The sequence below is a fragment of the Micromys minutus genome (assembly GCF_963924665.1).
Source record: "Micromys minutus genome assembly, chromosome: 2".
NCBI lineage: Eukaryota > Metazoa > Chordata > Mammalia > Rodentia > Muridae > Micromys > Micromys minutus.
In genome coordinates this window covers 87831628-87855151 of record NC_137971.1, presented here as the reverse complement: position 1 = coordinate 87855151, position 23524 = coordinate 87831628, and the positions used below count along the sequence as shown (strand labels likewise).

The 23524-nt window shown below is 38.6% G+C and overlaps 1 protein-coding gene across 1 annotated transcript; it reads left to right on the top strand.

Annotated features, from left to right (window-relative positions):
* Positions 1-218: 218 nt before the first annotated feature.
* LOC308417176 (olfactory receptor 5P60-like) lies at positions 219-1190 on the top strand (the record flags this gene model as incomplete). Its single annotated transcript, XM_080912331.1, has 1 exon — positions 219-1190. One exon carries the CDS (start codon positions 219-221, stop codon positions 1188-1190), a length of 972 nt encoding a protein of 323 aa, XP_080768457.1.
* Positions 1191-23524: the final 22334 nt, after the last annotated feature.

Below are 23524 nucleotides of genomic sequence, written 5' to 3'. Positions count from 1 at the left end.
TATTATTTGTGCCATATTTTTGAGTGAGTAATTTCTGAGTGGGTAATTTCAAGAACTTATTTCACAGAAATGTATAAACAGTGCAAACCTTGAGTATAACATCCATTGTTGTTCCCTTCTCTATGTATATATTATATGAAATGTTATTACCTATTTATAACCTCCCCCTCCTGTAATATCTTCATCACAGCCTCAATGTATCAGCAGCTATACTGTCTATGGCTTTCCTGAAGATTGGGAACAACACTATAGTGACAGAGTTCATCTTATTGGGATTAACAGATGACCCAGTTCTTAGAATCATCCTCTTCACCATCATCCTGTGCATCTATTTGGTGACAGTGTCTGGAAACCTCAGCACCATCCTTATCATCAGAGTCTCTTCCCAGCTCCATCACCCCATGTACTTTTTTCTTAGCCACTTGGCTTCTGTCGACATAGGCTATTCATCTTCTGTTACACCCAATATGCTTGTCAACTTCCTAGTAAAGCAAAATACCATCTCCTACATTGGATGTTCTATACAGTTTGGCTCAGTTGCTTTCTTTGGGACACTTGAATGCCTCCTTCTGGCTGTTATGGCTTATGATCGCTTTGTAGCAATCTGCAACCCACTGCTTTATTCCATCAAAATATCCACACAAGTTTGTTTCCAATTGGTTGTAGGAGTTTATATAGGGAGTTTTCTTACTGCTTCCTTTGCCACATTTTCTCTTTTTTCCTTGCTCTTCTGTGAACCAAATAGAATCAATCACTTTTTCTGTGATTTTGCTCCTTTGGTGGAACTCTCCTGTTCTGATGTCAGAGTCTCTGTAGTTGTTATCTCATTTTCCTCTGGTTTAGTCACTTTGATCACAGTGTTTGTCATAGTAATCTCATATACTTATATTTTCATCACCATCCTGAAGATGCGTTCCACTGAGGGCCGACACAAGGCCTTCTCCACCTGCACCTCCCACCTCACTGCAGTCACTCTGTTCTATGGAACTGTCATATTCATCTATGTGATGCCCAAGTCCAGCTACTCCACAGACCAGAACAAGGTAATATCTGTGTTCTACCTGGTGGTGATCCCCATGTTAAACCCCTTCATATACAGCCTCAGGAATAATGAGATGAAGGGTGCTCTCAGGAGACTGCTTGGTAAGAAAATGTTCTCTCAGAGTAACATATTGTTTTTTAAAACTTAATATAATAATAGCAATTACCCAAGAGCAATGGGACAGTCATCTTAGGTTTACCCATTGGCTCTCTTGTTACTCTACTTGTCCTGATCTCCTTTTACTCTCAGTATGCATAGCTATTGTATTCTAATACATTTCTCTTTTGTATACCTTTATGTGACTTTGAAAACTTTATACAATGTATTTGACTGTGTCCAGCCCCTCTCTCAACTCTTCTTAGTATAACTTCCTCTCCTACACATCCAATTGTTCATTTTAAGAAAATCCATCTTGTGCTATCTGTACATTCTATGCTATTTAGGCTCCTGCCAGGAGCTGCCACATCATAAAAAATAGTTGTAATTCTTCTCTTAGAAGATCATTTACCCAAACCTCCTTGGCTACTGGTGAACATCATGCCCATGACCTATCTTGATGCTGGGATTTTGTCTAATTTGAGATTGTGCATGTAAACATATCTAACATGAGATCCTATTTTCACTCATCCTTTTGTGTCCTGAAAACATTATTTATCTGTAGTTATCCACAAGTTCTGGCTCTTAAACTTTTTCCATCAACTCTCCAAACTGATCTTGAGCTTGAAAAGAAGGAGGCATGATATAGAAATCCCATATAATGCTGAACCTTCCACAGTCTCTAATTCTCTGCACATTGGAAAGTAATATTAATCATCATCTATTATGAAAAGAATTTGTAACAATGAGGGTTGAATATGTATGATAGCAAATCATAGGAAATTGATTTGATACTATGTCCATAGAGGGGAATGATGATAGTGGGTTCTTCTCTAGGGCCTGTGACCTGTTTATCACAGGTTTTTCCCCCAGTAGTTGTGATAGGTGTGGTTTTAATCTTGTGGATTTAGACTTAGATGAAGTATGGAAGTTGTTGTTTCTTCCCATGTATGCCACTATAGCACCAGTGAGCACATCTTTTCTAGATGGTGCATGAAATACCTAAAGTGTTCATAAGATAAATTATATGTACAATACATAATTGAAAACATGGTTATTTTAGGATATACCTATTTTAAATTTTTAATATTTCTATTTACTTTGAATAGAATTCAGATATTCTTATTTTCTCAATCCCAAGTTTTATGTTCTCATACTGCTTGTCTCATGAGATTTAATTGTTAGTCTATACAAGTTAGTACCACCCATTCATGCCACAGCTACCTTTACTAATTATATCAGCTCTAATATTCTTCCCCACCATATTCTATGTTTTATAACATTGATTCATCTCTAGTGTATTCTCCACTGAAGTATTAATTCTATGTAAATTGTTTCATTCATTAACAGATCTTTAACATCTACTTGGTTCAGCAATGCAATAACTACTCAATAAAAACATCTAGATGGAACAAATGGCTCAATACTTATCCTATAACTATCTGTAAAATAATCCCTAAGCTCTAACACAATATTCCAGAAAGAATTCCATGTCATGACAGAAGACATTGCTGGTCTTTGATGGCTTTTCACTGTTCTCTTCATGAGATATCCTTAAATACATAAATAATGAGATTGTAATCTTCATTGATACATGAATTGTTTCTTACTGGTCATTAACTTATTATTTCTCAGGTATCCAAGTTCAGCTAATATCTAATAAAAATTACTGAAAAGATTTGAACACTGACATTAGAGCTACAGATTCAGGTCTTATTGGGAGGCCAACTTTATGTTCAATAATTTTGGGTTAACATGACTAAAGTTCTAAGTTCTTGTGTAGGCAGATATACCATAAAATTGTCCTGAATAATCTGAGATGTTTTTCAAGTGATAAAGACTTAAAGGAAGGAGTAAGGAAATGTAGTCATAATGCTCCCAATGCTGGTGTTGTTAATGTGAAAAAGCACAGACTTACTGGAAAAAGTAAATGCCACCATGCTTGATAATCTGGCTTTGACTCCAGGAGCATACATGTTGGGAAGAAATAACCTACTCAAACAAGTTATAATGTTTTACGCACACACACACACACACACACACACACACTAAATGAAACATAAAAAGCATAAAGAAATGGACCAGAAAGAGGAGAGATACATAATAAGAAGGTATATGGTGAAATTGAGAGATCTGTTGGAGTGGAAATATGGCTTAGCTTTAAGAGCACATATAACTCTTGCACTGGACCTGGGTTACCAGAACCCACATTGTGCTCACAGCCATTTACAATTACAAGTCTAGGGAATTTGGCAAACTTTTCTGCCTTCTAATGTGACCTGATATATTGCACATCCTTAAAAGCAAAACACTCATACACATAAAAGATAGAAGGAAGTAAATTGTTTTAAAAATGAAAAAAGAGGATATTAGAGACAGGCAGTCTATGGGAACTTCAGAAATATCTCTTCTCAAATTATCTGTTCCTATGTTCCTCACAATAGAAATGTTCATAGTGTTAGTAACAGATTTTACTGATACTTACATTAACTTTATTTTCTACTTTACCCGAGAAGCTCAACAGGAAGACGGTTTGGATCACAGCATCAATTCACTGCATCTGGGCCATGGGAGACGTGGCAACTCTTCCTCCACTCCCTGAACCCCATCTAAGAGTCAGAAAGTTCTGATTCATAATATTTTTCAGTTCATAGTTTCCTCATCTTCTACTTTTCTGCATAACTGATTTTCATGGTCTCTGTCTCATGGAGACCTAGAATTCCCTTCCTAGTAAGTCTCCTAGGTGATAGGTGATAAAATTACCTAAACATTCCACTTAACACCATATATCTTCACTTCCATTTTTTATTTCAATGCTCTGTACATATTTTTCATTAGTGAATATATATCACAGAATGGCTCTCAATTTGACAAGCTCATGCATGCATATATACATTGAGAACATGTATATAATTTTTCTTCCTCTGCTACCCAATGTCACCTTATTCTTTCATTTATTTAAGATTTATTTATTTATTTAGTATATGTAATAACACCATAGCTTTCATCAGGCACACCAGAAGAGAGCATCACATCCCATTACAAATGGTTGTGAGCCACTATGTGGTTTCTGGCATTTGAACTCAGGACCTCTGGAAGAGCAGTCAGTGATCTTAACCACTGAGCCATCTCTCCAGCTCCATCACCCCATTATTAATACTTCATAAATGTCATGCTCCACACATCTTCTTCCAGTCTGCTAATTTTGTGTGACTTGTTATGCCTGCATTGCCCGAATCTTGTTTTTGTCTAGTCATATTGTAAAATATGGATTGTGATCTCTACTTTCTGAACAGTGTTATTCTATAATCCTGACTGAGAAAGAGTGAAACTTCCTTGACCCTTCTGCTTTTTGTTACACCTTCTACATTTAAACTCAAGTAGCAAAGCATGGTCAGGCATGGACTTCTTGGGTACAGAATGACATAGTTCCTTCCCCTGGGACAAGGTCAGTGGAAGTGGGTCTCCAGAATTTTTGATGGGCATAAGACTCATAATCTCCATATTTTCATAACTGGCAAAGGAATGTTTCCCTGGTAATGTTAATGACTCCATGATAATTAGAAAGAGTGGGAGTCCAGGAGAAGGTGTGCCGAATGTTTTAGCAAAATGGTAAATACTAGGACTTTCAGGACCGCCCTAAAGACTGTAGAAGAGAATTCAAAAATCATGAGATTGAAAATGGATAAGTCCCTGCAGAGGCCCTGGATTCCAGTGTGAATTCAAATCATTGGGGATCATTACCTTGTTCCCAGTAAGAACTGAGCAGTTCATTTCATAAATGCAACTAGTTTTCAAGTCACTCTCTAGTGGTATGTTTCTCTTATGTAAGAATTCACAGGCTTTCATCTGATAGTTATTTAAAATTTGTCATAAAAATCACCTCAGGTGAATGAAAAAAAAAATAGAAGATATCAGAAGAATGATCTCACATTCTCATTAACATAGTGAAAATGATCATTATGCCAAAAGCAATCTACAGATTCAAAGCAATCCCTACAAAAATTACAACATAATTTTCTACAGCCCTTGAAAAAACAATTTTTAACTTCAAATGAAAAATCAAAAACCCCAGAATAACCAGAACAATCCTGAACAATGAAAGACCTTTAAAATGAATCACCATACCAAACCTCAAACTATACTACAGAGCAACAGTAATAAAAAAACTGCATAGCATTAGTATGGAAACAGACACATTGATCAAAGCAATGGAACTGAAGACACCAGAACAAAGAAGCCAAAGCCATACAATGGACAAAAGTAAATATCTTCAACAAATGCTGATTCTCTAACTGGATATCTACATATAGAAGAATTAAGATAGATCTATATTCATCACTTTGCACAAAACTCATGTCCAGTTGGATTAAGGACCTCAACACAACACCAAATAGACTAAATCTCATAGAAAAGAAAGTAGACAATACCCTTGAACACATTGGAACAGAAGACAATTGCCTGACCAGAACACTAATGGCTCAAGCTCTAAGATGAAGAAATGATAAATGGTACTTCAAGGATCTGCAAAGCTTCTGTAACACAAAGGACACTGTCAATAGAAAAAGGAAAGAAAAACCCTACAGATTGGGAAAAGATCCTCAGCACAACTGACAGAGGGTTAATATCTAAAATTTATTAAAATTTCAAGAAGTTAGAAACCAACAAACCACATAATCCAATTAAAAATAGGATGCAGAACTAAACAGTGTACACAACAGATGAATCTCTAATGGCCAAGTAGCACTGAAAGAAATGTCCAAACTTCTTAGTCATCGGGGAAATAAAAATCAAAATAACTATGAAGTTTCTTCTTATACCCACCAAAGTGTCTAAGATAAGAATCTCAAGAGACAGCACATTCTGGTAAAGATGTGGAGAAAAGGAAACTTTCCTCTATTGCAGGTTGGTGTGCAAATTCATACATTTAGCTTAGAAATCAATTTGACAGTTTCTCAGAAAACTTGAAATAGTTCTTCCTCAAAACCCAGCTATACAAATCTTCATCATATAAACAAAGGATGTTCCAAAATCCCACAAAGACACTTGCTTAACAATGTTCATAGTAGGTTTATTTGTAATGGCCAGAAACTGGAAGCAAACTAGATGTCCCTCAACTGAATGGATAAATAAAACCTGATGCATCTACACAATGGAATACTATTCATCTACAAAAAAACAAAGACATTGTGAATTTTTCAGGCACATGGATGAAACTTGAGAATATCATCCTGAGTGAGGGAAACTAGACCCAAAAGCACAGCCATGATATGTACTCACTTATAAGTGAATATCATTCATAAAATACAGGTACCATGCTAAACTTCACAGACCCAAAGAAGGCATCAGTGGGAGGAGAGGCCTTTAGTTCAGTTAAGGCACATTTTCCCAGTGTATGAGAATGCAAAGGCACTGGGTGTTTGGGAGTAAGAGCATCTTCATGAAAGCAAGGAGGGGAGAAGGAATGAGAGTAGCAGAAAGAGATAACATTTGAAATATGAATACAAAGAATATCCAATAAAAGAAAAAAATATAACAAATTAAAATATAACACAAAATCTATCACTTTGTAATTGGAGAAGACAAACTGGGGGGAGAGATACCAAGAGAAGGTACAAGAATCAGAAACCCACTCATTCTCACACTGAGGAATCTCATAAAAACACTAAACAGGAAGCCATAACATAAAATCAGAGGACCCATTTTATGTAGAGTTCTACAAAATGAGATTTGATGAAGACATCCTGTTTATTGCTGAGATTTCCAAGTTTTCCCACTCTGCATGTCTGGCTGTGGATTTCTATATTTGCTCCCATCTGCTTCAGAAATTAGCTAATGATACCTGAACAAGGCACTGATCTATGAGTATAGCAGACTATAATTAGAAATCATTTTATTACTATAGTTTTTCATTTAAGATCAATACTAATTGGCTTTAACCTAGGTCACTGACCTATCTGGTCTCAGGTTTTTGGTCACTTCAGTCATGTTGAGTATGGGTTCCTTATGGTAGAGTGGGCCTGAAGTCAAAGCAGTTATCTGTTACTCCTATAAGCCTTGTGCCAAAATTTCTCTAGCATTATCTTGCAGGTACTATACAATTGAAGATAAAGGTTTTGTGGCTGGCTTGGTGTTTACATTTTCATTTTGAGAGCACCCAGAGTACCTTCCTTTACCAAGGATGCTAGAACATAAGAATTAAAGTTCTATATGGGTGTTAGCTTAAAATCTCCATCTGCAATGAGTTGTCTATGACATATCTTCAGCAATGGACCTTTGTGGTCAGTTTGAACAGAGAAACCTATAGTTTGGGATTCTCATGAGACTCCTTTGTCTAACAATTTAATTAGATGTAACCCAATCCCAGTACTGGAAGATTCCTTTGTTTACAAGAGAGCCAATGAGACTCTGTCTCTCCCATTATCCATTATTTGCTGAATTCAGGTAGATCACCTTGATATACATATACATGCATATGTATACACACCCTACACACACAGAGGGTGGAGGGATGGAAAAAGAAAGAGAGAGAGAGAGAGAGAGAGAGAGAGAGAGAGAGATATTTCCCACTGTTTTAAGTTTCCATGTTACCTTTCCTTTGCTCCTTAAATTTACTGTCACTCACAACCTTCTCTACCCTACCTTGTCCCAATTTATCCTCACATTCCTGTCCCCAATATATCCATAACTCTCCCTTCTATTTGCCTTTTCTATTACAGTATATCCTGTCTCTTTTATATTACACATTTAAAAGAATACATACTGAATTTATTTTTCTGTGTCTGAAATACATAACTTTTCTAGTTCTGCTTGCATGAAAATTTTATAGTTGTGTTTAGCATATGAATACTGCTCCACTGTGCGAATTACTCCATATTCATTATCCAGTCATCAGTTAAAGAAAATCTAGCTTGTTTGATTTCTGGCTACTATGAAAAGAGCAGCAGTGAACATGTTTGAGAAAGTGACAAAAGGAAGCACCTTTTAGTGGCATGCCCATGAGTGATACAGCAGGATCCTCAAGTAGATTCATTCTCAGTTTTCTGGGGAACTGTAGGTTTCTGGTATAGTTCACTGTGTAACTTATATAACTATTGTGTATCATTCATATCATTTTCAAATAAATATACTTTAACTTCTTTCCATTTGTATCCCTTTTATTTTCTTTTGTTGTCCTGTTGTTTTAGCTAAAACTATATTGGATCCGTCTGGCTTCAAGTTTATTTAATACTTCAGGTTAGAGTAGGCTAAACCATAAACACCAGATTAACAATTCACTCCTTCTTTCTCTCATGTCTTTCTATCTTATTTCAATTTGATTGAAAATAAAGTTATTTTTATACAATATATTCTGATCATGGTTATTCCTCCCTCATCTCTCCTCAGTTCTTTCCCACCATATCACTCTGCCAAATTTATTACTTTCTTTCTTCTAAAAAAACATACAAGGCAGAAAAAACACAAAATTGGAGTAAAACAAAAAGAACAAACAAACATAAAATTGGAGAACATACTATATAAACAATGCCCAGCTTTTAAGGTTTAGAAAAAGTAAGTCTAAAGTCTTTTCTAAAATACCTTTTAGTTTTTTTTTTTTTTGTGTGTGTGTGTGTTAGCTCTTCATTGAGGCATCAGCTCTGATATTAATTGAGGAGAGAGTGAACCTACAATACTATAATCTTTTATTTGGGATACCTTTAGCTCAGAAATATTTTGAGTTAATCTAAGAAGTCATGGTCCTCTTGGTTCAGGGAACCAGTAACACGGCATCGGGCTATTCCTAGCTGGAGGACTTTGAGAGCAGAACAGGGGCACAGACCATCCACCTCCAGGAACAGCGGAGATCCAGGGACACAGGCCTGGTGAGAAGGCGTTCCGAGTAGACAGGGTGCAAAGAGATCCAAGGACACAGGTCAGGTACAAGCGAGAGGCAAGAACCAATGACTAATAAAAAGTCCACCTATTATCAGAGACAACAAGATGGCAAGAGGAAAGGGAAAGAATGTACCCCAGGGAAACCAAGACAACTTGGAAACACTAGAACCCAGCTCTCCCATCACAGCAAACAGCAGAATGCCAAACAATCCAGAAAAAGAAGACTCAGACCTGAAATCATGCCTCAAGATAATGATAGAGATCCTTAAACAAGAAGGGAAGGGAAAGCATAAAAGAATTAGAAGCATTTAAAGAGAAAACAAAAAAAAAAAAAAAAAAAAAAAAAAAAAAACACTCAAAGAACTCAAAGAACTAGAGGAAAACAGAACCAATGAGATTAAGGAATGAAAGAAGGAATTTAAAATGGAAATGGACACAATAAAGAAAACACTAAAAGAGACAACCCTAGAGGTAGAAAACCTAAAAAAGAAATCAGGATTCACAGATGCAAGCATTTTGAACAGACTAAAAGAGATGAAAGATAAAATCTCAGGGGATGAAGACAACATTGAAAACATAGATAAAACAGTCAGAGAAGAAGCAAAAACCAAAAAGTTCCTAACCCAAAACATCCAGTAGATCCAGGACAAAATGAGAAGACCAAAATTATAGATAATACAATAGAAGAGGATGAAGAATATCAACTAAGAGGCACAGTAAAGATCTTCAAAAAATTTTTAGAAGAAAACTTCCCTACCCTTAAGAATGAGATGCCCATGAGCATAAAACAAGCCTACTGAACTCCAAATAGGTTGGACAAGAAAAGAAATTCCTCCTGACACATAAAAGTCAAAACACCAAGTGCCCAAAGCAAAGAAAAAATATTAAAAGCAGTAAGGGAAAAAGGTAATGTAACATATAAAGACAGATCAATTAGAATCACACCCGACTTCTCAATAGAGACTATGAAAGCTAGAAGAGCCTGGACAGACATCATGCAGACCCTAAGTGAGCACAGGTGCCAGCCAAAGCTGCTATACCCAGCTAAAATCTCAATCACCATAGATGAAGAGACTAAGATATTCCAAGACAAAACTAAATTTACACAATATCTGACAACAAACCCAGCACTACAAAGAATTATAGGTGGAAAACCCAATACAACGACAGAAACTACATCCTAATAAAAACAAGAAAACTCCTAAGCAAGAAAACTAAAAGAATAATGACATACAGGCACAATTCAACCTACCAACGCAAAAATAGCAGGAAACAGCAACCATTATGCCTTGATATCTGTTAACATAAATGGACTCAATTCCCCAATAAAAGAAACTCATCTCAGAAACAAAGATAGAGACTATTTCAGAGTAAAAGGTTGGAAAAAACCTTCCAAGCAAATGCCCCAAGAAGCAAGCTGGAGTGGCCATTCTAATACTGAATAAAGTAGATTTTCAACCAAAAGTTATCAAAATAGATAAGGAAAGACACTTTTTACTCATTACAAGGGAAATTTGTCAGGAGGAACTCTCAATCCTTTACATATATGCTCCAAATACAAAAGCACTGATATTCATAAAAAAAAACCTTACCAAAGATCAAAAAATACTTTGCACCCCACACAATAATAGTGGAAGACCTGAATACCCCACTCTCACCAATGGACAGATCATGGAAACAAAATCTGAACAAGGACACTGTAAAACTACCAGAGGTAGTGAACCACCTTGAATTACTAGACATCTACAGGACATATCATCCTAAAACAAAAAAATACACTTTCTTCTCAGCACCTCAGGCACCTTCACAAATCTTACCACATAATTGGTCACAAAACAAGCCTTAATAGATATAAGAAAATTGAAATACACTCTTGCATCCTTTCAGATCACAATGGTCTAAGGCTGGTCTTTAATAACAACAAAGACAACAAAAAGCACCTGTACACATGAAACTAGACAATGTTCTATTAAACGATAGCAGGGTCAAAGAAGAAATAAATTAATTAATTAAGGATTTCCTAGGATTCAATGAAAACAAAAACACAACTTACCCAAACCTATGAGATGCAAAGAAAGCAGTACTGAGAGGAAAACCCTTAGCTCTGAGTGCTTCCAAAAAGGAACTGGAGAGAGCATACATCAGCAACTTGACAGCACAGTTCAAAGCTCTAGAACAAAAGAAAGCAGATACACCCAAGAGAAGTAGACAGCAAGAAATAATCAAACTTAGGGCAGAAAGAGACCAAATGGGAACAATAAGAACCATTGAAAGAATCAACAAAACCAAGAGCTGGTTCTTTGAGAAAATTAACTAGATTGATAAACCCTTAGCCAGACTAACTGGAGGGCAATGAGAGAGTATCAAAATTTAAAAGCTCAGAAAGAAAATCAGAGAAATAATGACTGAAACAGAGGAAATTCAAGAAATCATCAGATCCTACTACAAAAGCCTATACTCAACAAATCTGTGAAAATCTGGAGGAAATGGATGAATTCCTAGAAAAATACAAGATACCAAAGTTAAACCAGGACAATTTAAACCATCTAAATAATCCCATAACACCTCAAAAAATAGAAGCAGTCATCAAAAGCCTACCAACCAAAAAAAAAAAAAAAAAAAAGGCCAGGTCCAGATGGGTTCACTGCAGAGTTGTATCAGACATTTATTGATGACATAATACCAATACTCTCCAAACTATTCCACAAAACAGGATCCGATGGAACACTACCTAACTCATTTTTTGAGGCTACAATAACCCTTGTTCCTAAACCACACAGAGACCCTACAAGGATAGAGAACTTCAGACCAATCTCACTTATGAACATTGATGCAACAAAATCCTTGCAAACTGAACCCAAGAACACATCAAAACGACCATTCACCATGATCAAGTAGGCTTCATCCCTGGGATGTAGGGATGGTTTAATATAAGGAAATCCATCAATGTAGTCCACCATATAAAAAAACTCAAAGAAAAAAACCACATGGTCATCTCACTAGATGCTGAGTAAGCATTTGACAAAATTCAACACCCCTTCATGTTAAAAGTCTTGGAAAGAACAGGAATCCAAGGTGCATACCAAAACATAATATAAACAATATACAGCAAACAAACAGCCAACATCAAACTTAATGGTGGGAAACTTGAAGCAATCCCACTAAAATCAGGGACTCAACAAGGCTGACCACTCTCCCCCTACCTATCAATATAGTACTGGAATTACTGGCCGGAGCAATTAGCAGCAAAAAGAAATCAATGTGATACAAATTGGGAAGGAAGAAGTAAATACATCACTATTTGCAGATGACATGATAGTGTACTTAAGCAACCCCACAAATTCCACCAGAGAACTCCTACAGCTGATAAATAACTTAAGCAAAGTGGCTAGATATAAAATTAACTCAAACAAATCAGTAGCCTTCCTATATTCAAAGGACAAACGTGTGGAGAAAAAAATTAGGGAAAAGATACCCTTCACAATAGTCACAAAAATTATGAAATACATTGGTGTAACTCTAACTAAGCAAGTGAAGGATCTGTATGACTAGAACTTCAAACCTCTAAAGAAGATCTCAAAAAAAAAAAAAAATAAAGATATCCCATACTCATGGACTGGAAGGATCAACATTGTAAAAATGGTCATCTTACCAAAAGCAATCTACAGATTCAATGCAATCCCCATTGTCATCCTTGTCATCCTCAAGGCTCCATGTCTTAGATTGGTCAGGGGCTAGAGGAGGTTGCCCATCAGTGAGTATGGCTACCTTGGGTCAGTTTATCATTCCTTTCAAGATCCCAGGGACGAAAGGGTAGGGGCCGAATGACATTACTTTAGGAGATTGTGGAAGTTGAGCCTCTACCAATTAATGACTATTCATGTAAAGCTTAGAAGTAACACGACTCTACAACTCCATTGGCACTGTTTGCATGGGTAGAGACAGAAGTCTAAACTCCCCATTTGCAAAATTTTAGGGGCCTTACTCAGAACCATAGCTGGGCTCATCACCCAATGAGATTCTGGCCAGCTCCCATGTCATTTTTCTTGGGAGGGGGACACTAAGACAATGAAACCCTCATCTAGTTGGATATACCTCCCAGAGAATGTCTAGCTGGAATTCGGCTATTCTCTGTGCAGTGCTCCACCTGACAACCCATGTGCCATGTCTAAAACTAATCTTTTAAAGCAGCTAACCAATCTGCTAGTGACACGCTGTTTTCAAGAGCTTGCATAGGCTGTACCATGATCGATTTAGTTTGGTGCAGTTCACGTCGCATTTTACAGAAACACCAACAGCATACTAGACAGGCCAGGAGGAGCATGGATATGAGCGCTCCCATCCCCGCCCATTCCTTAACAAAACTTAAAGACCTTTGCAGCCAATTTAAAATAGACTGAGCAGTGGGAAGGCTAACCTTTGTGTTATTGAGGGTCACTACTTCAAACAAATTTGGTTAGTAAGGTTTTCGGCCTGCAAGAACCAATTGCCTGTGACTGGTGTTTATAATAGGTCCAATTTACATCCAAATAGGGGGTAAGGCACAAACCATTTAGAGAATGTACACAAGAGAGGGTTATCAACTGATGGAGTTGATCTAGCTGATATTGTAGTAGATCCACTCTTTGGTTTAAAGAAAGAATACCTGATACTACATGAAAATCTATTTTTCTTTGTGTCTCCAAAGTTGTAGTTGTCTATTCTACAATTTTATTCACTGCACTAGCTGTCTGTACTGTACTATCCATAGCTACTGCTGCAGTTGTGGCCACAGCTGCTGCAGCCACAATAGCAGTAATAATTGCTGCTGTGATGCCAATGTCACGCTTTTGGTGTAAAAGTTGTAGTAGTACAAATTGCTTTGGATCTGCCACGACAGGTACTGGGACAAAGGTGGGAACTTGGACTATTAGAGCTGAGTTATTACATCCATGCCAGCAACTGGTAAGATAACATTGCATTTGGGAAGTATTGCAATTAGGGGTATCAGAATTATTATTGCGATGAAACAATAAGAAAAAGAAGGGGGCTTGTAGACATATTGCAGCCTTACATATAGTATGGTTAGCATACAAACAATTAAACTATATATTAGTGAGTTTGAGTTTCTTGTCTCTTGTGGCTGAAATATTGTAAAGAGAATTTTTTTTGTACTCAGTAAAGAAAAAGGCTCTAGGGTATTAAAGGCACCCTTATCATTAGATAGGATTCATTGGTATCATGGCCATCTATTACTTTTGGTACTATTTCAGGTGAATAGCATTCTACCCAGAGATGGGGAAAACTCAAAACCTGGTGCTATCTGTTTTGGTTTGTGGATAGGGCTCTGGCAAGAGGTATGCTCAGGAGCAAAATTCTGTATGGGGAGGCATTATGGGAGTAATTTACATTTAGTAGAATTATAAAATATTTTTTCTTCATTTGATGGGCTCAGGCCATGTCCAACCATTATCAATGTAGTAATGTTGATTTGAGTATTATTACAGCCAGACCCCGACCTGGAGGTTGTACCACTTGTTACCTGCATCAGAGCCTCATTTAAGAAATTTAGCAGCACCTTAGAACCTTGCAAATGGTCTAGCCAATTGTGAAGGGAACTATTGCAAAGCCAAATGCAATTAGTACTAAAATTAACTAGGGTAAAACATAAGATGTCAGCAAGGTAGAAATTTGTGACAGAGTAAGGCTCTGCCGAGAGGTCAGGTTATATGCAAGGTAGGCCAGAGTCACAATTAGTAGAAAAGAAAACCAGTAAAACAGGGGAATAGCAATGAACAGGGAGGGGGACTGGCCAGTCTTGGCCACTCCCCAAAAGATGGCATCTTCAGCTCTCATGACGGGTGTCACCATTGTCAGGAATAACAGAAGTTTCTGCATCTTTCTCATCTTCTTTCAGGTATTCACAAAAGATCACGCAGGTCCTAGGGAAAATCACAAATAGCTCCCCCAGACAGTTAGGCTTCCTGAAACTGTGAACCAGGGTGCAATGGTATCACATTCATTTAAAAACCTTTTTAGGGTACTCTTTTTCATTTTGATGTTTTCTTTTTTTGACACTAGTAGCTCTTGTAAAGCCAGAAAAATCGGATGAGTTTTCATCATAAATCTTTTACTTTCGGTTTGCTGCTGTTGCAAACTTCCTTGCTTGATACTGCAGACCTTATTACCGCTTTTCTCTGTGGTCTTTATTGTTCCAACTTACCTTGAGAACTTTTCTAGCACTGCCCTGATGCAAGAAGTTCTGACCTTGAGTGGAGACTCCCATTTATTTGAAGAATGTAACAACAGTTGCAGCAGTATAAGTTGGACCATTGTCTGTTTCAATATTTGCAGGCTTTTCCCAGGCATCTCATGCCTCAAGGCAATTTCTGTCTCGTCTTCCAGCAATGTATCCTTTTGTGCCGTTTTATTCTTTTGATGCCTTGTTTCACTTCTCTCACTATGACTATCACCAGATTCTGACTGGCTCTCCTGATATTTTCTGAGCACCTTTTGGCTGTTTTTAATAGCAGCGCTACAGTGGCTGTCTTCAAGACAGGCACAAATCAACTTCCAGATAGGTCTCATACCTGGTTTTAATCTGTTTTCTTCATATGCCCTATCTAAGTCTCTTCCTAACTTGTCCCAACAAGGAAGGTTAAGGTCCCCAGAGACCAAAAACCATGGAGCATAGAAATCACACTGAGACAAAAATGTTTGGATGTATTTCTTGATTAGTTTTACTTTTCTTTGTCTTAGTAATTCTCTGAGCTCCAGACATTTGGGATGGCTCTGGTTACTACCCATGTCGCAGACACACTTATCTACGTGTGCAGATTCTTGAACCACGAACAAGTGAGCCTGGTGTTCTTCTGTGGGGAGATGGCATCTGCAAATGAGAAACACTATCAACACTATGACTGCCCACACTGGTACGAACAGCGCAAGTGCAAGGAAGTAATCTATTCAGGTTTTTCCAATAGTCACCTAACATGAACTTTATAGTCCCAAATTGCAGGAAGCTTTATAGTCTCAAATTACCAGGAGCTTTATTGTCCCAACTTACTGGGAGATTTATTGTCCCAACTTAAGGGGAGCTTTGTAGTCCCAACTTCCAGGGAACTTACTGGTACCGCTCCTGACACCGCTTGATAGATCTGAACCTTTATGATTCCAGAGTTTCAGCACCACTAGTCGCACCCACCCTCATCCCGCAAGGAAAAGACGCAACACAGCCAGGATCTTCTCTCAGCAGTTTATTCAGGACTCCTTTCTTGATGATTTTGTGGAGAGGTTGGAACCCCATGCCCAGGAGGCTCTCTCCTTTTATCCTCCCTGCTATCTATCAGCTGCGGTGTCTCATCATAATTGGTCAGTAACATGGCATGATACAGGCACATGCGCTCTTGGGGTGTTTAAGAGATAGAGAGGGCACAAGCCAGTGCCATCTTAGGGTGAGGCTCTTTTTCTCCAAACCCAATATGGCTCCCTAAACCCTCACATATATGGTCACCTGATTTTTGACAAAAAAGCTATAAGTATCCAGTGGAAAAAGAACAACCTATTCAACAAATGGTGTTGGTCCAACTGGCACACAGCAAGCAGAAGAATGAAAATAGATCCTTTCTTATCTCCTTGTACAAAGCTCAAGTGCAAGTGAATCAAAGATATCTACATTAAACCAGGTACACTGAAAGTATTAGAAGAGAAAGTAGGAAAAACCTTAGAATACATAGCATAGGCACAGGAGAAAATTTCCTGAACAGAACACCAATAACTCATGCTCTAAAGTCAAAGATTGACAAATGCAACTTAATGCTATTGCAAAGTTTCAGTACAGCTAAAGACACTCTCAAGAAAACAAAATGGCAGCCAACAGAGTGAGAGAAATTTGTTACCAATCCCACATCTGATAGAGGCCTAATATACAAGATTAAGAAAGAACTCAATAGCGGAGATGACTTCAGGACTCTGACCGGAGCCTGGCCCAACTGCCAGCCGGAAAGGCGGCTCGTACAGGCTGAGCAACTGGTGAGTGGGAGACTTAGGCTGCTGGGGAGCAGAGGGATCTCTGCGGAGTGCACACGGAAAGGGCACCCCCTGCCCTGACCTGCCCTGTCCTCCCCGATCCAGTGACCGGGAACAGATCTTAGGAACTTCTGTTCCCACCCGGAGACGACTTCAGGACACAGAGCAGAGCCTGGCCCAACCGCCAGCCAGAAAGGCAGCTCGTACAGGCTGAGCAACTGCGACCTGGAACAGATCTTAGGAACTTCTGTTCCCACCCGGAGACGACTTCAGGACGCAGAGCGGAGCCTGGCCCAACTGCCAGCCAGAAAGGCGGCTCGTACAGGCTGAGCAACTGGTGAGTGGGAGACCTAGGCTGCGGAATAGCAGAGGGATCTCTGCGGAGTGCACACGGAAAGGGCACCACCTGCCCTGACCTGCCCTGTCCTCCCCGATCCAGTGACCGGGAACAGATCTTAGGAACTTCTGTTCCCACCCGGAGACGACTTCAGGACACAGAGCAGAGCCTGGCCCAACCACCAGCCGGAAAGGCGGCTCGTACAGGCTGAGCAACTGCGACCTGGAACAGATCTTAGGAACTTCTGTTCCCACCCGGAGATGACTTCAAGACGCAGAGCAGAGCCTGGCCCAACTGCCAGCCAGAAAGGCGGCTCGTACAGGCTAAGCAACTGCAACCTGGAACAGATATTAGGAACTTCTGTTCCCACCCGGAGACGACTTCAGGACGCAGAGCGGAGCCTGGCCCAACCGCCAGCCAGAAAGGCTGCTCGTACAGGCTGAGCAACTGTGACCTGGAACAGATCTTAGGAACTTCTGTTCCCACCCGGAGACGACTTCAGGACTCAGAGCGGAGCCTGGCCCAACCGCCAGCCGGAAAGGCTGCTCGTACAGGCTGAGCAACTGTGACCTGGAACAGATCTTAGGAACTTCTGTTCCCACCCGGAGACGACTTCAGGACGCAGAGCAGAGCCTGGCCCAACTGCCAGCCGGAAAGGTGGCTCGTACAGGCTGAGCAACTGGTGAGTGGGAGACCTAGGCTGCGGGGGAGCAGAGGGATCTCTACGGAGTGCACACGGAAAGGGCACCCCCTGCCCTGACCTGCCCTGTCCTCCCCGATCCAGTGACCGGGAACTGATCTTAGGAACTTCTGTACCCACCCGGAGATGACTTCAGGACACAGAGCAGAGCCTGGCCCAACCGCCAGCCGGAAAGGCGGCTCGAACAGGCTGAGCAACTGGTGAGTGGGAGACCTAGGCTGCGGGGGAGCAGAGGGATCTCTGCGGAGTGCACACGGAAAGGGCACCCCCTGCCCTGACCTGCCCTGTCCTCCCCGATCCAGTGACCGGGAACAGATCTTAGGAACTTCTGTTCCTACCTGGAGACGACTTCAGGACACAGAGCAGAGCCTGGCCCACCTGCCAGCTGGAAAGGTGGCTCGGAGAGGTTGAGCATCTGTGACCAGGAACAGATCTTAGGAACGTCTGTTCCCACCCGGAGGTGACTTCATTATGCAGAGCTGAGCCTGGCCCAGCTGCCACCCGGAACCTGGGCTGCCGGGGAGTAGAGAGATCTCTGCAGAGTGCACAAGGAAAGTGTACCAGAAACACAGACCAGATACAAGGGAAAGGCAAGAACATATCACTGACAACAAAATGGCAAGAAAAAAGAGAAAGAGTATATCCCAAGGAAACCAAGACAATCTAGAAACACCAGAACCCAGCTCTCCGATAGTAGCAAACATCGGAATTCCAAACATTCCAGAAAAAGAAGACACAGACCTGAAATCATGCCTCAAGACACTGATAGAGTTACTTAAACAAGAAAGGGAGGAAAAGCAAAAAGATTCAGAAGCTTTTAAAGAAGAAACAAGAAAAACCCTCAAAGAACTCAAAGAACGAGACGAAAACAGAACCAAAGAAATAAAGGAATGGAAGAGGGCAATTAAAACAAAAATTGACACAATAAAGAAAGTGCTAAAAGAGATAACCCTAGAGTCAGAACACCAAAAAAAGAAATCAGGAGTCACAGAAGCAAGCATTTCCAACAGATTACAAGAGATCGAGGAGAGAATCTCGGGGGCAGAAGACAACATTGCAAACATAGACAAAACAGACAGAGAAGATGCAAAAAACAAGAAGCTCCTAACCCAAAATGTCCAGGAAATACAAGACACAATGAGAAGACTGAACCTAAGGATAATAGGAATAGAAGAGGGAGAAGAGTATCAACTAAGAGGCACAATAAATATCTTCAACAAAATCATAGAACAAAACTTCCCTACCCTCAAGAATGAGATGACCACGAGCATAAAAGAAGCCTTCAGAACTCCAAATAGGTTGGACCAGAAAAGAAATACCTCCCGACACATAATAGTAAAAACATCAAGTGCCCAAAGTAAAGAAAGAATACTAAAAGCAGTAAGGGAAAAAGGTCAGGTAACATATAAAGGCAGACCAATCAGACTCACACCCGATTTCTCAACAGAGACTATGAAAGATAGAAGAGCCTGGACAGACATCATGCACTCCTTAAGAGAGCACAAGTGCCAGCCCAAGCTGCTATACCCAGCAAAACTATCAATCACCATCGATGGAGAGACAAAGATATTTCAAGACAAATCAAAATTCACACAATATCTGACCACAAACCCAGCACTACAACAAATTATAGGTGGAAAACCCAATACAAGGAGGGAAAATACAGCCTAGTAAAAACAAGAAAACTCCTAAACAAGAAAACTAAAAGAAGAAAAAAACACAGAAACAACTCAACCCAAAAAAGCAAAAATGGCAGGAAACAGAAACAATTATTCCTTGATATCTATTAACATAAATGGTCTCAACACCCCAATAAAGAGACATAGATTATCAGACTGGATACATAAATAAAATCCAGCCTTTTGCTGCATACAGGAAACTCATCTCAGAGACAGAGACAGACACTATCTCAGATTAAAAGGGTGGGAAAAAAACTTCCAAGCAAACAGCTCCAAGAAGCAAGCTGGAGTGGCTATTCTGATATCGAATAAAGTAAATTTCCAACCAAAAGTTATCAAAAAAGATAAAGAAGGACACTTTTTACTCATTACCGGGGAAATCTGTCAGGAGGAACTCTCAATCCTTAACATATATGCTCCAAATAAAAAATCACCCACATTCATAAAAGAAACTCTACTAAAGCTCAAAAAATACATTTCACCCCACACAATAATAGTGGGAGACTTTAATACCCCACTCTCACCAATGGACAGATCAGGGAAACAGAAACTGAACAAGGACACTGCAAAACTAGCAGAGACTTTGAACCAACTAGAATTAATAGATATATACAGAACATACTATCCTAAAGTAAAAGAATACACCTTCTTCTCACCACCCCATGGCACCTTCTCGAAAATTGACCACATAATTGGACACAGAACGAGCCTTCATCGATATAAGAAGATTGAAATACTCCCATGCATCCTCTCAGATCACCATGGTCTATGGCTGGTCTTTAACAACAACAAAGACAACAAAATTCCCACATACACATGGAAACTAAACAACGCTCTGTTAAAGGATAGCAGGGTCAAAGAAGACATAAAGAAAGAAATTAAGGACTCTCTAGAATTCAACGAAAATGATAACACAACATACCCAAACCTATGGGATGCAATGAAAGCAGTACTGAGAGAAAAACTCATTGCCCTAAGTGCTTCCAAGGAGAAACTGGAGAGAGCTCACATCAGCAACCTGACAGCACAGCTAAAAGCCCTAGAACAAAAGGAAGCAGATATACCCAAAAAGAGTAGACGGCAAGAAATAATCAAAATTAGGGCAGAAATAGACCAAATAGAATCAAAAAGAACCATTGAAAAAACTAGTAAGATCTTAATGCACACTATCAAACCTTTAAAACAACCAAAAATTTATTTGTATACTTTTATGCAAAAATGCTTAAAATCTGTACATTTATCCTTTTTTAAAATAAAGTTGTTCAATTAAAAGAAATAGAAAAGACAGGTACAAACATGGAACAGAGACTTATGGAAAGGCCATCCAGAAACTGTCTCACTAGGTATGCCTCCTATCTGAAGACACCAACCTAACACAGTTGGTAATGCCAAGAATTGTTTTTGCTGAGAGGAGTCTGGAAACCATGAGAAGACCAAACCTAAGGAAAATAGATGTAGAAGAGAGTAAAAACTGCCAACTAAAATACCCAGTAAATATCTTCAACAAATTCATAGAAGAAAATTTCTCTAACCTAAAGAAATTGATGACCATGAACATACAGGAAGCCTACAGAACCCCAAATAGATTGGATCAGAAAAGAAATTCCTTCTGATACATAATAGTCAAAACACCAAATGTTTAAAATAAGAAAGAATACTAAAATCAGTAAGGGAAAAAGACAGATAATATATAAATGCAGAGAAATCAGAATTACACCAGATTTCTCATTAGAGACTATAAAAGCTAGAAGATCCTGGACAGATGTCATACAAACCCAAAAAGAACACAAATGCCAGATCAGGTAAGTATGTCCAGCAAAACTCTCAAATATCATATATGGAGAAATGATGGAATTTCAGGACATAACCAAATATACACAATACATTTCCACAAACCCAGCCCTCCAAAGCATAAGAAATAGAATGATTCAAAACAAGGAGGAAAACCACACCTCAAGAAAAGCAAGAAACTAATCTCCTGGCAACAAAACCAAAAGAAGAAAAGCAAACAAACATAATTCTACCTCTAACAACAAAAATAACAAGAAACAGCAATCACTACTCCTTAATATCTCTTAACATCAATGGAATAAATTCCCCAATAAAAACACATAGACTATTGGACTGAATATGAATGTAGTGTCCAACATTTTGCTGCATTCAGAAAACTCATCTCAGAGACAAAAACACATAGTACCTCAGAGTAGAAGTCTGAGAAAAAAAAACATTTCAAAGCAAATGTTCCCAATTAAAAAGCTGGAGTACCCATTCTAATATTGAATAAAGTAGATTTTCAACCAAAATTTACCAAAAATGATAAGGAAGGACACTTTTTACTCATCACAGGAAAAATATATCAGGACAAACTCTTATTCCTGAATATTTATGCTTCAAATTCAACTGAATCCACATTCATAAAAGCTCAAAGCATATATTGCACCACACAGAATAATAGTGGGAGACTTCAACTCCCCATTCTAATTAATGGACAAATCATAGAAGCAGAAACTGAACAGATTCACAGTGAAATTAATAGAATATATGAACAAAATGGATTTAAATTACATTTATAAACATTTTATACTAAAATAAAAGAATATACCTTCTTCTTGACACCTCACGATACCTTCTACAAAACTGATCATGTAGTTGGTCACGAAATGGGCCTTAGTCAATAAAAGAAGATTGAAATACTCCCATGCACCCTATCAGATCTCTATGGACTAAGGCTCGTCTTTAATAACAACAACAATAGAAAAAAATAAAGGAAATGCCCCACATCCATGGAAGCTGAACAATGCTCTACTAAATGGTAACTTAGTCAAGGAAGAAATTAGGAAAGAAATTTAAAACTTTTTATAATTTATCAAAAATGAAGGCTCATCATTCCCAAACAAAAATGAAAGCACAATATTCTCAAACAAAAATAAAAGCACAACATTTCCAAACTTATGGGATGCAATTACTCATAGCTCTGAGTGCTCATGAAAAGAAACTGTAGAAAGCATACACTAGCATCATGACAGTATATTTGAAAGCTTTAGAACAAAATGAAGCAGAAACACCCAAGAAGCATAAACAGAAAATAATCAAACTCAGAGCTGAAATTAACCATGTAGAAAGGAAAAGAAGCACACAAAGAATCAACAACACCGGGATTTGGTTCTTTGTAAAATTCAAGAAAATTGATAAACCCTTAGCTAGACTAACTAGAAGGTGCAGAGAGAGTATAATTTTTTAAAAAAATATAAAATGAAAGGGGAGACATGACAACAGAAATGGGAAATTCTCAAAATCATTAGATCCTACTACGAAAGGCTATACTGAACAAAATTGGAAAATTTAGAGGAAATGGACAATTTTCTAGACAGATACCATGTACCAAAGTTAAATCAGGATCATATAAACCATGTAAACAGTCCCATAACCCCTAAATAAATAAAAGCCAACATCAAAAGTTTCCCAACCAATAAAGCCTAAGGTCAGATAGGTTCATTGCAGAATTCTATCAGACCTTTATAGAAGACCTAATACCAATAATTTCCAAACTATTTCACAAAATAGAAACAGAAAGAAATGTAACCAACTCATTCATACTGAAACCACGCCATGACCCTATAAAGAAAAAAGAATTTTAGACCTATTTCCCTTATATACATCAATGAAAAAAAATAAAAGAAATCTTGCAAACCAAATCCAAGAAAACATCAAAAAGCGCGTTAACAATGGTCAAGTAGCCTTCACCAGAGAGTTGGACAGATGGTTCAATATATGAAAATCCATCAACA